The sequence below is a fragment of the Electrona antarctica genome (assembly GCF_951216825.1).
Source record: "Electrona antarctica genome assembly, chromosome: 14".
Classification (NCBI taxonomy): domain Eukaryota; kingdom Metazoa; phylum Chordata; class Actinopteri; order Myctophiformes; family Myctophidae; genus Electrona; species Electrona antarctica.
This window is the reverse complement of record NC_136795.1, coordinates 46672951-46687915: the sequence shown is the minus strand read 5'-3', so window position 1 is coordinate 46687915 and position 14965 is coordinate 46672951. Positions and strand designations below refer to the sequence as shown.

General features: G+C 41.1%; 2 protein-coding genes and 1 long non-coding RNA gene across 4 annotated transcripts in view; 2 read left to right on the top strand and 1 right to left on the bottom strand.

The window, feature by feature from the left end:
- LOC306936093 overlaps positions 1–14965 on the bottom strand; it is a 117539-nt gene that overhangs the window by 45038 nt on the left and 57536 nt on the right. The gene's annotated exons all lie outside the window — the stretch shown is intronic.
- Positions 1200–13715, top strand: LOC306937284 (uncharacterized protein). 2 transcript variants are annotated; one of them, XM_079520951.1, is made up of 7 exons: positions 1200–1321; positions 1703–1767; positions 5060–5177; positions 5345–5417; positions 6143–6230; positions 7396–7436; positions 12981–13715. In XM_079520951.1, the coding sequence occupies exons 2-7, from the start codon at positions 1764–1766 to the stop codon at positions 13017–13019; spliced, it is 363 nt and encodes a 120-aa protein (XP_079377077.1). In that variant the 5' UTR covers positions 1200–1321; positions 1703–1763; the 3' UTR covers positions 13020–13715. The 2 variants fall into 2 exon arrangements, with proteins under 2 accessions (XP_079377077.1, XP_079377076.1); XM_079520950.1 differs by having other exon boundaries at positions 7396–7557.
- On the top strand, positions 7983–12961 carry LOC306937282 (sterile alpha motif domain-containing protein 9-like). The gene has a single exon (XM_079520948.1). It carries the CDS (start codon positions 8022–8024, stop codon positions 12063–12065), a length of 4044 nt encoding a protein of 1347 aa, XP_079377074.1. The 5' UTR covers positions 7983–8021; the 3' UTR covers positions 12066–12961.

Here is a 14965-nt window from a genome sequence, read left to right as displayed (position 1 = left end):
ATTTAAAGGGCACTTCACTCATTTCTAAGGTAAAGACAGCACGGCATTTGGGTCTCCCTGCTGGGTTATTGAAGGTATATAGATACAGTCCTTTAAAACTATTACAATATTCATATAAGTATGGATTTTATTTCCATCAATTGGTCTTCGATCCTTGATTATTTTTATCCATTAGATGGTATTAAAGTGAGAGCCCCATTTGTGCTCTCCCACTCCACTGTAGCTCCTACAGCACTGGTTATATCTGTGGTCTATAGGGACCTGCAGGGGTCCTTGAGGTGGTGTTCCAGGGGGGTCCCCAACAATATTAGTTCTAGAAGCAACACATCTTCTCTTATACAGGTGTAACATGTCTATGTTCATGTTCCAGGGGAGGTCACTGATGGGGCTAGTCTAGTGGTGTGAAGCCCCCGCATGAGGACCAGGAGAGCCATGGGCGGCCGGGCCCAAAAAAATGCCCCTTTACACCAGTGGTCTGTGAGGTCTGGGGACCTCCTGGAAGCCCATTGATTGATAGTTAGGAACCAAATGGACCCACATGTCTGTAACTCGGTAGTACAGTAGCATACAGACAGTTTGGGTCTACAAGATACAAAATAAAAAAATATATATGGAGGACAGTGGGCAAATGCATAATTAAATTGGGGGTCCTTGAAATTAAAAAGTGATTTGTAATAATTATAACTTGACTTTATAAACATAACCTTTACACAAATATGGCCATGGGGCCGGTTTGTCCAAAAATAAATAAATTAGACCAAATAGGTCAGTTGACTGCTAGACTCACTAATAATCAGTCACTACACACATATAAATACAGTTAACCACCAACAAGTTAGGCAAGTAGCCTAGACTACAGATCAACTGGCTAATACTTTGTTATAATCTCTTGATAACAGATTCTGAGCTACTGAAATTCAAATGAATTGACTTCGTTATAACTGCTTCCCAACACTGGTCACAGATGGAGGGATGGGGTTCGTCTGGCCAGGGGTTGGGACTGGGAGGAGCCCACTATACACTAGCCTCAAACTATCCATTTTCTCAGTGTTATGCCCATGGTTATGCCTAGTGATGAGTGACATGACATGAGGTTTCCCTTTCCTCGTAAAACGAAACTTTCTCGAGTCGTTTTATACATGAATGTTACGCACCCGGATGCATTCAGCACATTTCTTTCCAGCCCGTCTGTGTCGCAGTTGGTATTCTGATAAGGACTGTCTGTCGGTGTAGTAGCCTAGACTCGAGGCGACGCGACGGCGACGCATCTTTCTCCTTATACAAGTTACAACAACAGTGTAAAGTGTACTTGCACATCATGGTAAGTAGGATACAATTACGTTACATGATTACGATATTTTGGTTAACGCTACTGAAACTTGATTTGTATTGGTCACAGCAACTCACAAGCGCGACTAATATGCGAGGAAGACGAGTGGGCTTCTGCCTGCTGGGCACCTCTGTAAAATTGTTGTCAGTCAGACTCAGGTCTATATCTCTATGCTTCCTATCCTGGTCTGTTGCTCTTCACGATAAACTATAATTGTTGCATTACAACACTTTTCGTTTGGTAAAATAAAATAAAACGCCCCATATTGTCTTGTCTGACAGCCCCACTCTATTTCTTTGTAGCTCTCTCTCTCTCTCTCTCCCCCTCTCTCTCCAACTCTGTTGAATTAAATGTAACATTCTCTTTTATTAGATTCATCTTCATGATCAATCTGTTCCTGTGGTGAAGTTGTAGCCAAGCATTGGAAGTTATAATGGGTAAGTACCCCTTGCAATTTGGATGATATGGAGATGTTACTGATGTTACTGATTGAGTGGCAACCATGGAACAAATACTATAGGCTAGGTTGCAGAAAATATAGCATGTTTACTTTTCTCATAACATGTGTAAAGGCAGAACAAACACAGCTTGTAAGATCAATTTTGAAAAATTATAAATGTTAGAAACAGAATATAGGGGTAATAGTCGTCTCCGGAAGTAGGTCTGGTCTATACATTGTTTTCCCATGCTCTTTTCTTTTTTCCATGCATAGTTTATCCAGAGATGGAAATTACTCCAATTAAATTCTGTACTTTTCCATACTCTCCATAGTTGCGTAGGAACACTGAATAAAATATCTTTAATAATAACCACTGATCACTTAAAAGGAATACCAGATTACCAACTCGCCCCGTGGTAAATGGTAAATGGTGCATTTATATAGCGCCTTTATCCAAGGCGCTTTACATAGATTGTGCATTACAGTCACCCATTCACACACCGATGGCAGCGGAAACCATGCAAGGCACCAACCAGCACATCAGGAGCAATTCAGTTTCTTGCTCAAGGACACTTCGACACTAACTCTGGGGGAGCCCGGGTTCGAACTGGCAACCTTGCGGTTACCATCAGCCACTCTACCGCTGAGCCACCGCCGCCTGTGAAATGTAATCTAGTATTTCCCTCCCTCTCTGAAATCTGAAATGATCTTGTATACAGATTTATTTGATTGTATAGTAGTCGATATCTATACTCTGTCAAATTAAGAAAGAATAACATGAGACAGAGACGGTGACTGCTTAATTAAGTTAATTTAGGACCTTCTAGCAGTTAATTTCATTTCTTCCATGTAACCCATGTTTTGTAATGACATCATCATGCTATTATGCCTGTGGATATACAGAGTGAATTTAACAATGATAAATTAATATGATAATACCTTTTATATAATCACCAACATGAATTATGTTATTTACAGCTAGGTAGAGTAGTGGGGCGAGATGGCAAAGGGGCGACCATACCTGTTACCCTTAAAAGTAACTATCTCTTTGTAATAGCATTTAATTACATTAGTATCACTTACATTGCGTGTATGGTAGGCTACACTGAGTGTGGGAGCGGGATTGGAGTTTATCAAAGGGACTGTAAAAGAGTAACATTCCATGCACTCTCTCATTGATGAGAGAGAGGGTTTTTAAATGGCGTGGCAGTGTATATCTTTTCTACGTCCGAGCATAGACATGGTAACGCCCCGCCTGCCTCTGATTGGCCTACCGACACTGCTGGCCTTACCAGAGTTTCCTCTGAGGTGGAAGATACATGCTGGTTATTTAGTATAACAGTATTAGTTTACTATAATTAGATTAATACCTTGATCTTTATCTTTTTTAGTATAATAGTATTAGTTTACTATAATTAGATTAATACACGATAATCAACACCAACACTTTAATTTAGAACACAGCCAAATCAAATCATAGTACATACGTGTTCAATCAATTATTCAATCAAAGCAAACGGCACAAACAATATTAGTTTGCCTCTTCTACAAAAATTAAAGTTACAAGTTACTGTCGCGTGTTGCCATTCTCTTGTACTTGTATTATTTCCCACCACGGAGTGCCCTTGCATCTCGGAGGACAGGCAAGACGGGCAGACTGGGCAGTGTCGGTAGGCCAATCAGAGGCAGGCGGGGCGTTACCATGTCTATGCTCGGACGTAGAATAGATATACGTGGCGTGGCATGGAGAGAGAGAGAGAGAGAGCTCTCACACCTTCCAACGAAAATCAAATACTGCCAGGGCCATTTGCATATCAAAAATCCAAGGAACTATGCATTAATATTATCATGGCATTGGCTGCATATCAGTGGGGTGTGTGTGGGGCGGTATATGGGCCTTTGACACATGGGTTGGTAACTTGGTACAGGAGTAGTGCAGGAGAAATGGTCAAAGGAGTCTTAAGAGTTGGCAGGTATGCTCGCAGCCCGCAGGGGCAAAACTAGACATGTTCCTGTTGTATGTGATGTGCGTAGGAATGGAGGTCACCTATAGGACGTTAGGTCCTTAGGTCCTAACTAAGGTGACCTGGACGGGAACCCCTTTTGGTGTTTTAAGCATTATCTTATACAAGCTCATATAAGCTTGTAGATCTGCCATTTTTTAAAAATCGTGAAAATGTGGCACAAATCTTTGAATATATATATTCTTTCAAAGCGAACGTTTTTAATTCAAATCTTTGCTTCTGGGGTGGAGGGGGGGGGGTCCCTGGAACAACATATTTTGAGATGGGTGTCCGTGACCAAATGCAGATAATTCTGGGGGTCCTTGACATGAAAAAGTTTGAGCACCACTGACATAGAAACAGGGTTTTCAGAAAACTGTTAGGATTTAGAAGACTTTTTTTTTAAGAATCGGCCTCAGGTCTAAATGGGTTAAGCCGGGCGATACATCCCCCATAAGCAGTAGTTAAAGTTGATCAAACTGTTTTGCCGTTTTATGATCTGGATCATAGATCTGGACAGACTTGGAAACCCTTCTCCTTCCGTTTGTCCCTCTGAGAAAACTGAGATTACACTCAGATCACAGCAGCGCTACCACTGAGCCATCTAGCGGAAGTGGAAAAGCAAATGTCTGAGCATTGTTTGCACTGTGCATACCAAAGAATTGGAGCAGGCTCAGGTTCTCATACGTTAATTGAAGAATCTAATTGAACAGTCGTGCATGCTCAAATGGTCCGCAACAGTTAGTAGGCCTCTCACAATTATTACATAATCACCTAATTGCAATTAGTTGAGATAATCACATGGATCAACTATTTCCACTATTTCTTTTGCAAAGAAAGAAATATAAAAAATATTGTAACATTCGAATGTTCAATGCAAGAAATACAAATCGTTAATCGCAATTATTTGTGTGACAAAATTATATTTGTAATCATGACAGCCGTTAAGGTCGTTGCACACTGGACGTGTTTTTCGGAATACCAACGGAAAGACACAGCTAAAAATCCGAAAAACGCAGCAGTGTGCACGGACCTTTAGCCTAAATTAGTACTGTATGAACTACATTATATCCAACATTCGTATCGTATCGTATTATATCATATAATTTTTGTTATTTTACAGTAATGTTGTCTTCACAGTATTATATGTTACTAAGACAAGTTCTGTTTTGATAAACACTGAGCTACAAATGCAACCAAATGGATACTCAAGGTTTTGAGGGTTAAATGTACACCCATGGTTTTACAGGGTAAGCATGACTGTGATACATTTCTGTGCTGCAACAGATCCGGGAGAGAAGGGGAGGAGCCCTCTGGAGGGAGAGGAGGAGGGGCCAGAGGGACAGACCCAGAAGGCTGAGTCCAACACGGCGTCCTCTCAAAGACCTGTCACTTTCAGCCACAGGTAATCACTAATCACTACAGTAGGTAATCAGTAATAGGCCAAAGCTTGTTTCCATTGTGGCCCATTAATCTCTGCATTAATCGACTATAAATGTGCCATCTTTCCTTCCCTGTTGTCCCTTCCCTTTCCCTCCGCTTATCCCCCCCACCCATCACCGCCTTTCACAGTATTGGACCAAATAGCTCACCACCACTTGGGGTGTCGAAGTCTCTATCTCGGGAATCGAGATCTGTGGCAGAGGTAAGGTTACTTTGATTTGCCTCTATCTGACTTCAGTAAACCATGCATTTAGTTTTGTTAGCTCACCACCATGCAGTGATGGACAACATTCAGTGGATCTTACCTGGTGGCAGGGTTTTCCCGCTAGACACTTTTTGGGCCTGGCCACCTTGACCGACAGGATTATATTTTAGCGGCCAAAAATGGCCATAGCCATATTATAAGTAATGTCACAAGAATACTTGCAGATAGGCTACATGCACCAAACTGATAGTTACACCTTGTTACGTTACTACAATCTGTTCCTGTTTCATAGTTAACTAAATAATATATCTACTCCATCATGCAGAGATGTCGTTCAATGAAGTGGGCGTGAGTGAACTATTTGTGTGACTCCGTTGTATCATTTAAACCCCGGGCCGGTTCTGTTTATCATAACACCAAGCGAACCTAGAAGACTCTGAGCTCTGTTCCTGTGTTGATTAGAAGGAGACGCAGACAGCTGTGTAAAGCTAGATTTGGGCTTTGTCTTATGGCGGTGTTGAGTATCGGACATAGCAGACATAGAAGCTCACACAATGTGGCGCCTTGCAACGTGTTGTGAGCTTGTAGGTCGGATATTCTCAACGCACGACACCAACGTACGACGGATAGGCATGAAAGTATACATTCATTATAGTGTGTGTGTGCATGCGTCCTAAAGACTCACGATTACAGTGTATCTGTGTTTCTGTTTATGTGTTCAGAGTTTGCCTAGGGAGGACACCGGTACCCATTCTCCTAGAGAGGACACCGCTACCCATTCTCCGGAACAGGCGATGCCACAGAACTCTGGTACGGCTTCAAATTCAAGTAACTTACCAGAGATCACACCGTTAGTGAATGTGTACATCTATAGGCAGATAACACACTGTTAAGGTAGTTCTCTACTGCATGACGTCGGGGGCGGTAAGTGTTGGGACGTATCGAAAGCTTCCCAACCATAGCAGCAGGCTTGTTGTTGAGCCATAGGCTATTTTTCACCACCTTCGAACCTTCCAACCGTCTGATCAGGCGACTTCATTGGACTGCCAGTCTGTAGTAATCTATAGTAGTCTGCTGTTTGGTGGAGAGCTACCTTTATGGAATCACTCACTGCCACCAATCGCTCTGTATTTTCATTGGCATTGGCCATTATATTATGGAGGTCTTAACGAAGACCTTTTTTCACATTTATTATAATCGACTTATATGGGAAAATGCGAAAACTCACATTCAAGTATTTTTCTCTCAGAAACCGTAAGGACTACAGTTACAACACTTGGGGGGAGGTTCATAACTGACTGTTCAGGCTGATTACACCTCAAAATACATACATCAATAATATGATCTATTAAATCTAGGCATGTAACGATATATCGTATATCGATATATATCGATATTAATCCCGGCGATATGAATCGATTCATTGAAATAAAAAAATCGATTTTCAAAACAAAAAAAGGGTTTTTTTTTTAGGGAGGGCTAGTGTGTGATGTGAAATGTGAGCTTTAGTCATATTCCATCATATTCAAGTGCTTTTGGAGAGAAATTATCACTTTCAGTAGTAGAGGACTGTAGAGGGTAGCTGTGTGTGTCTGTGACTGTGCCCAGGTGATGATGGTCGTCGATGCTCATCAAGGAAGGCAATTATGTTTCTGCACTGTCAAAAGTAATGCTACTTCTTTTGCAATGTAGTTAAATAAAAAATCTCAGGGGGGAAGATAAATTATATAAAATTTAAAAAACGGTAATTTGTCTTTAAAATATATATATTTTTTAATATCGTGAAAAATCGTATCGTGATACGAATCGTATCGTGAGTGGAGTGAATCGTTACATGCCTAATTGAATCACATTACAAGTACAGTAACTTCCTGTATTGATTGATCATCTCAACTGATTGTCCCTTTCACCTCACACGTATTTTGTTCTGGTATCAACAAACAACCAATGCTGTTCTTTTGTCTCTTACTTACAGCTGGTCAACCCAAGCAGCCTGAGAACTGGACTGAATCTCAGGTAAGCTCCTGGCTAAGAACTGTCGGAGTCAAAGAACAGTACGTCAAGAAACTGCACGAGGAAGACGTTAATGGACCAGTTCTTCTCACACTGACAAAGGACTATTTAAGGGAAGAGATTGGTATGAAATCAGGGCCTGCCCTTTTGCTAATCAATAAGAGAGATGAACTTATTAAAGGCCCTGACACCACCCCAGGTCAGCAAAAGACATTAAGTGTCCCAAAAAGTGAAAAGGGAATTAAGAAAAACAAACAGAAATCCAGTCAATGTCTTCCAGGGGGAAATGAAGCTCACCCTGTAGATATTGTAGAGACAGATCAAGGTGTGCTAGGTGAAAAACAAACTGGTCAGGAACATTCTGTCTGTGTGTTGACCTCAAAGGAGGACTGCAAACCACGACCTTTTGACAAAGAAGGCAGTGATTTTACTTATGTAAAACACAGGGTTTTGGAGCCTGAGTCTGGTGTTTTTAATCTGATTAATCCTTGCCATGAATACAAGTCCTTTGCTACAGCTGCCTTATTGGACCGAGTACGATTACAAGCAAAGTTTGCCAAAGAGGTTCTCAAATTTGGTACTGGCTGTATGAATGTGAGATCAAATGGCACAATACACTTTGGTGTGATGGACAGCAGAGATGATGCAGGGTACACACACGGTGAGATCATTGGCGTCCCTGTGAAAGAAAAAGACATGTATGTAGATGCATTAGATCACATTGAGAGGAGCTTCACTCTCTCTGACAGTGAGCATGTACGCCAATGTATACGTCCACCCCGTTTCATTGAAGTGATTGATCGCACAAGTAGTGAGAAAAGCTATGTAATAGAGGTTGACATTGTACCATCCGTAAGTATTGTCAATGGCAGAGTGTATTCAGTTTCCCTACCAAACTTCAAAGAGGAGGCCAACAAAGTCCAATTTGAGAAAGGTACAATTTACCGGAGGGTGGGCTCAAAATCTGAGACAGTGATTGACAAAGATCAAAGTGACTTCTACCACAGAGTTAGAGATAGGGATGCTCAAAGGAAGGAAGCAGAGCATGGTCAGTCTTTTCGTACACCGGACATCTGCCAAGATCTAGGCAGAAAACTCACAATGCTTTTGACCAGTGGCAAGAAATTCATTGAAAAAGAGAAATGGTACATACTTGTCACAAACCGATTCAAACCAGAAGATCTTTCCTGCATTGAATGGCTATTGAACATGAACATATTCTGTGTGTTCGACTTTGACCCAGACTCAAATCACTCAGATCCAAACCAGTCAGGCCTATGCAGTAGATTCCTTCAGCATCATGCTGCAAATTTGCATTTTATGCAAAACTACAGGATACCAAGTGGTATGACCATTGGTGAATTCGTAAGCCACTTGCATCTGTTTGAGCAGACAAGCTGGATCTTTTGCAATGGGCGCACTGACTACAAAGGAAACGAAAGCCCCTGTGATGAAATGACTTGGATCAAAACAAAAATGACTCTCCTGAGAGAATCAGTGTCCTTGATCTGTAAACAGATCTTGCCGAAAGGCACATTCCTGGTGCTTTTCCTTCTAACGTCACACGTTGAGAAACCACTCTTGCACACCTTTTATGAGTTTTTCACTGATATGGAAGGCCATGATGACATCATTTGCATCTCAGAGTCTGAGGAAAACTTTCAGAAGTGGCAAAGCTTCGCTGAAGGTTCATGTGGAACAGACGCTGTCAACCGTTCCAGTGTTGTAGGAATGAAAATGAGCCACATTGATGGAACAATGCAGCAAATCCAACCAATAACATCACGAGCCACCAAGCACTTGCCCACGGTTGTAAAGGGGCAATGTGTTCTTGAAACACGCGAAGAGGAAAGGATGTACTCTCTTGAAATTCTGAGTATCAATCACTGTGATGAGACGAGTGAAGAATTCATCAAAGCAGAGAAAGCCAACATAGAATGCCAGTTCTACCATGGGGGAAGAGTGGCATGGTTGAATTTTTGGCTTGCTGAGCAGCGATATGTTGGAGAGGTCATTGAAAGGGATGCTTATCGTGAAACTTCTAAACTTCTCAGTGGTACCTTGAAACGAAATACTGATCAGAATGGTGTGAGCACCTTCAACATCTTCCATCATCCAGGTAGTGGTGGCAGCACTGTGGCGAGACAACTGCTGTGGAACAACCGGAAAGATCTAAGATGTGCTGTGGTGAAGCCGTCATACTCTGTTTCTGTTGTCACACAACATGCAGTTCAGCTGAGAGAGTATGAGGAAAAGGGCTTTCAGAAATGTCTTCCTGTGCTCCTTCTCATTGAAGATTCAGACAAAGAAGATCTTGATGATCTGAGGAATGAGTTAGAGGTTGCCATTCATACCAAACAAGTCGACCAAGGAACACTTTGTTTCATTTTGTTGAGCTGCAGACGATCCTATGATCCAGAGAAGAAATGCAAAGAATCCCCGTTACAGAATGTTTCTGTGACTCACAAACTCTCTTCTGAGGAGAAGAGGAAGTTTGCTGGAAAGCGACAGATCCTTGAGGAAAAGTATCAGCCAGAATTCATCTTAACATTTGTTTTGATGAGTGAAGAATTCAGCGATCAGAAGATTTCAGAGTATGTTGAACAATTTGTGACACATTTGCTCCAAGGTATTGATCCTGAATCTGTTGTCACTCGCCTCATTCTCTATGTGGCATTGCTCAATACATACGTTCAAAACTCTTTCATTTCTCAATCCCATTGTGTAGCTCTGCTTGCACTAACCGTCCACATGGATAGGTTTCGCAGACATACATTTGAGAAATCTCTCAGTGAACAAGCTAAACTGGTCTTCATACACCTACGAGATGAGAAGACTTACATTGAATCTGTCAGAATCATCCATCCTCTCGTTGCCAAAGAAATCCTGCAACAGCTTCTTGGTGACCAAAAGAGCCAAAGTAGTTTGGCAATGGAACTGCTCCATGAGAATGTGCTTTTTGAGCACAGGTTCGGAAAGGAAGAGTATTTGGGTTCTTTGAGAGCACTGTTCTTAAGGCGTTGCAGAATAAGCAAAGGGGACGAAACAGACAGTTTTTTCTCTCCTCTGATAGAGCATGTGCGTACAAATGAACACCCGGAAAAGGCAATAGCATTACTCAAGGAAGCATACCAGAGTTTTCAAAAAGATGCATTTTTTGCCCAGCAACTTGCTCGCCTTCATTATACCTATGAAAAGTTTGATGAAGCTAAAGACTGGGCAGAGAAGGCAGTCAAACAGATGCCCAACAACTCCTACATATTAGACACAAAAGGCCAGGTGTACAGGAAATGGTTCAACGCCAAGTGTAAAGCCATTGAAAAGGTACCCAAGACAGCGAAGAATACAGCAGATGCTGTGGACACTGCACTGAAAGCAATTGAGTGCTTCAAAGAGTGTGAGAAAGCAGCTGTCTCAGATGTGGGAACCATGAACAGTTTAGGATTTTTCGCTGAGGTTGAGGTTGGATGCAACCTGCTGAAATTGATGTCTTCATTGGAAGTTTTTTCAAATGCAAACAATGGTCATTCCGAATATATGAAGTACTTGGTTACAGAATACATCCCTGCAGAAGTTAAAGAGCCCTGGGAGCACTTTCATGATAGCTTGAAAAGTCTTCAGAAGACAATGCAGGAAGCCTTGGAATGGATCTCAGAGGAACTCAGCTACTTCCAGAAAGACATCAGTGCAGATGAAGAGGACACAATTGTAAGTTCCGAGATGAAGATAAAAAATCCTTTAGCATGGTTGGGGAAGAAATCTTCAGAGTATGGGAAGTACTTCTCAGAAGCTTCACTTAGCACAGCTATGAAGCAGTATCAGTCAAACCCAGCCTGTCTGACTCCTTTCATGAAACGCATGCTTATTTATCACCTTGGAGGAGGCAATATAACTTCCGTTCTGTCAAAACTGACAGAACTGAAAGAAAGTGATGCAGTGAGACTACTTGAGTCCGTCCTTTCCTTTTACCCAAGGAACCCATTAAAGGCCAAGCTTGATCAAAGGGATCTTTGCAATTACATAGTAACCCATCTAGCTTTGCATTGCCTATCGCCTCAGTCTCTAAAGGTAGCTCCACTAAAAGATCTACAGGCACTCAGTCAGCAATTCCCGGCTGAGAAAAAGGGATGTTTTCCTAGTGCACTTTTCTTGCTCACCTTGCTGTTTTGGCCAGAGGATCATGACACAGATCATGTTAGGGAATCCAAATATGAAATTGTTCAAACGGCTGTTGAACACTTGAAAAGAGAGTACTGGACAAAGATGAAGGACATTCCTATAAGAAAGAGAAGGATTTACACACATTTCTTTCTCACCAATGGTAGCGGATTGGACAAAATTGTCCATAAAAGAAAAATTGAAACCATTACTAAGATGCTCTCAGTCTCTGAAAAACGAATGACATGGCACACAGGAGAAGGATGGAAAAGGCCAGAGATTGCTAAGATGTTAAAATGTGTGTCTGGTTGGACTGAAGATGGAGTCGTGTACCTTGAAGGTCCAAAGAAAAATAAGTTTCATATCCTCCCTCTTTATGTGCGTTCAGTCCCTTCTGGTAATGAAAACATCACATTCTACTTGGGATTTACGTTCAGAGGACCTGTTGCACTGAACATTACAGTGAAAAAATAGTTGCATCAGATTGAACCAGATTTCAACAGGTTTGATTGAGCAAACTGAGTAGACCCATAATTGAATCTTGCCTGCAAAGACTACAAAGAACATTAGTTACAAGTCATACAGCAGACCAGGAGGCAATTGCTTGTTAGTTTATTTTCCTCCGCTTAGTAATATGCTTAAATCCAGCGGGTCCTCTTGTCTGAACTGAGGTCGTAGTAGTTGGTAGGGGTCGTGGCTTCCTTTTGCTAAATCAATAAACCGGCTAGATGACAATGCCATCTCGGTAATGACAAACTTCATCTTGGTGAATGTGGTTTAACATTATTTACCTAAACCAAGAACAGAACACAGTGTATACGCTGTTTACTTTCAGTGCCCATTAGTCTCACATATTCATTTTCAAGTAGCAAATAAGGGATTATTATTTTAATTTTTCAACTGAAAAGTAATCACTGAATGCCAATGCGTAAATGTTGTACAGATTCAGGCTATCATGATCAATATTTTAGATCATGGACACAAACTCTGAACAGCCATATATAACAAATGCTTGTAAGATAGAAATGCTTATAATGCCCATAACATGCAAGAGTATACATACAGGACCTTTCCAGAGTGTACGTTAAATTCATTAATTCAAGACATGTTTTGGAAATATGTCTCGTTTAGCTTGTTATAATAAGGAAAGTTCACCTTGACCTTAAGACTGATGTACTGGACATTACATGAAATCAGACGATGTCAAGTCAATGTTATTGCTGATACTTTGTCCAGAGTGTAATTTTCACAGATTTCACATGATTGTATTATAGTGTGAACATTCTATGGTGAGGTAACGTTAAAAACATGCTGTTTGATCTCAGGGAAAGGGCTGTTCCATTGCACTGATTTAGTGATTTTACTCTGGCCTCTTTCCATGGGTTTCAGGTCTGCCATGCTCTCTCTGCCTCCACCACCCACACCTGAATGTAATTTGCGTGTCTGCTGTAGGCTACAGTATGTAAACCCACAGAACCGGTCCTCCTTGCTAGGCCACAATGTTTGATGGACTGGTGCTGCTGTTACCATTGTTGACATGTTGTGTTTAGGATTGCAGCATCCATAATATGTTTAGTTAATTGTGTCTGACTATAGTTGGCACAAGTGCCTTGTTATATTGGTCTCGGTGATGGCAAGGATCTGCTTTAAACTGGTTCTCTGCCATTTATTTAGCTTCCACTTTTTCTCCTGTTTTTGTTTTGTCAGTTAGGGAGGCTATTATTGTTTTTCTGTTTGATTCGGTAGACCAATTGAGTTTATTTCCTAGTTAGTGTGGGTTTTCTTTTATTATTTTGTCCTTGAATACCCTGCTATCTCAATTGCTTCCATGTATGCAATTATAAATGTTTTTTTTTTAATATCTGTTAATATAGAGGGTATGCGCATGCTTAAAGTGAATGGCACATCGAGTGGCAAATCGAGGGGCAAAGCAACATGCAAAGTGAGTTTAACATTGTTTAACATTGTTTAATGCAATCAGATATGAGTTTTCTGTGTGGATGTATGGGCTGTCGAGGCCATAAAGTCGTTTTTTGCTACTCAGTAGGCGTTCCTGCATAACTTCCTGGTATCAAACCAGGAAGATGATGTCACGCGCATATCCTCTATTGTTTCTGGAAATAAATCCTATATCTTATTACATTTAAAGTGTTTCAGCAGCTTATTCTTGTAATGTTGGGTTTATCTTAGTGAATGTGGTTTAATATGCCTATTTATTACCTAAACCAAACTACGAACAGCCACATAAGAAAGAAATGCTTCTAATGCCCATAACATGCAAGCGTATACATGCAGGACTTTCCCAGAGTGCATGTTAACTTCACCTTAAGGACCACTTCACCACTTTTCAACCGAACTTCATATAATAGGTCCTCACTAATAATCATGATCAAATACCACCAATTATTTTCTGCTCAGTCTGTGTCTCATAGGAGGGCTGTGGGCAGTTCAGAATCCCGTCCACCAGTGACATCATCGATGGGGAGTCCAAGCTAATATAAACTGCAGGCTTTCTAGCCCTGAAGCCATCGTTCTCACGATAAATAAAGATCTTGTTTAAAAAAAAATCTGCCTAATGATGATGTCACTGGTGGACGGGTTTCTGAACTTCCCACAGCGCTCCTATGAGACACAGACTGAGTAGAAAAAAATTGTGCCATTTTATCATGATTATTAGTGGGGACCTATTATATGAAGATAGGTTGAAAAGTGGTGAAGTGGTCCTTTAAACAGTGAACCTTGTCTCTCACCTCAACCAGAGACAACATGTTGTGGGTAGGGGTGCACCGATGTGGAAATTCTTGGCCGATACCGATGTTTAAAAAAAACAATCTCGCCGATAGTCACCGATGCCGATGTTTGTATACCGTATTTTTCCAAATGGTAGCCCGGGCTGTTAATATGCAAAATCGATTTGGACCCCGTCGTTTATAAGGAACTAGGCTGCTATTTGCAGTAGGCCGTTATTTATTTTTGCACCGGTCTGCACCGGGCCATTATTTGGTTACAGTTCCTGTCGAGCATTAATTTTTTTAGTGCAAAATTAAAAGGTATGATCATTGATACACATACATAGCAGGCAGTCTTTTGTCTTTTTGATTTAATATTGAGAATAGGGGAGCTTATAGGCAGTTACTGCTGCTTAATTGATTTGACCTTGTCATACCAAAACTTTCCTGCAAGTGTCCCTGTGGGGCCTTTTTGCCATTCATCCATTTCTCCCAGTCTAAATAAATTATTTTTGTGAATTTATAATAGGCCTAAAGTACACAATACTTAATTATAGCCTATTGTTCTGGTACTTCCCACAATACCTGGCTTGTATTGTGGCGAATATCGAAGTGATGATGTTGACGCAAAAGTACAAATGTGAA

Excerpts from the sequence above, each read along its gene's own strand:
- LOC306937284 (XM_079520950.1), top strand. Across the intron at positions 5,418-6,142 it reads AATCGAGATCTGTGGCAGAG|AGTTTGCCTAGGGAGGACAC; the intron begins GTAAGGTTACTT and ends TTATGTGTTCAG. Across the intron at positions 7,558-12,980 it reads CTATTTAAGGGAAGAGATTG|GTCTGCCATGCTCTCTCTGC; the intron begins GTATGAAATCAG and ends CATGGGTTTCAG.
- LOC306937282 (XM_079520948.1), top strand. The coding sequence starts at position 8,022 with ATGAATGTGAGATCAAATGGCACAATACACTTTGGTGTGATGGACAGC.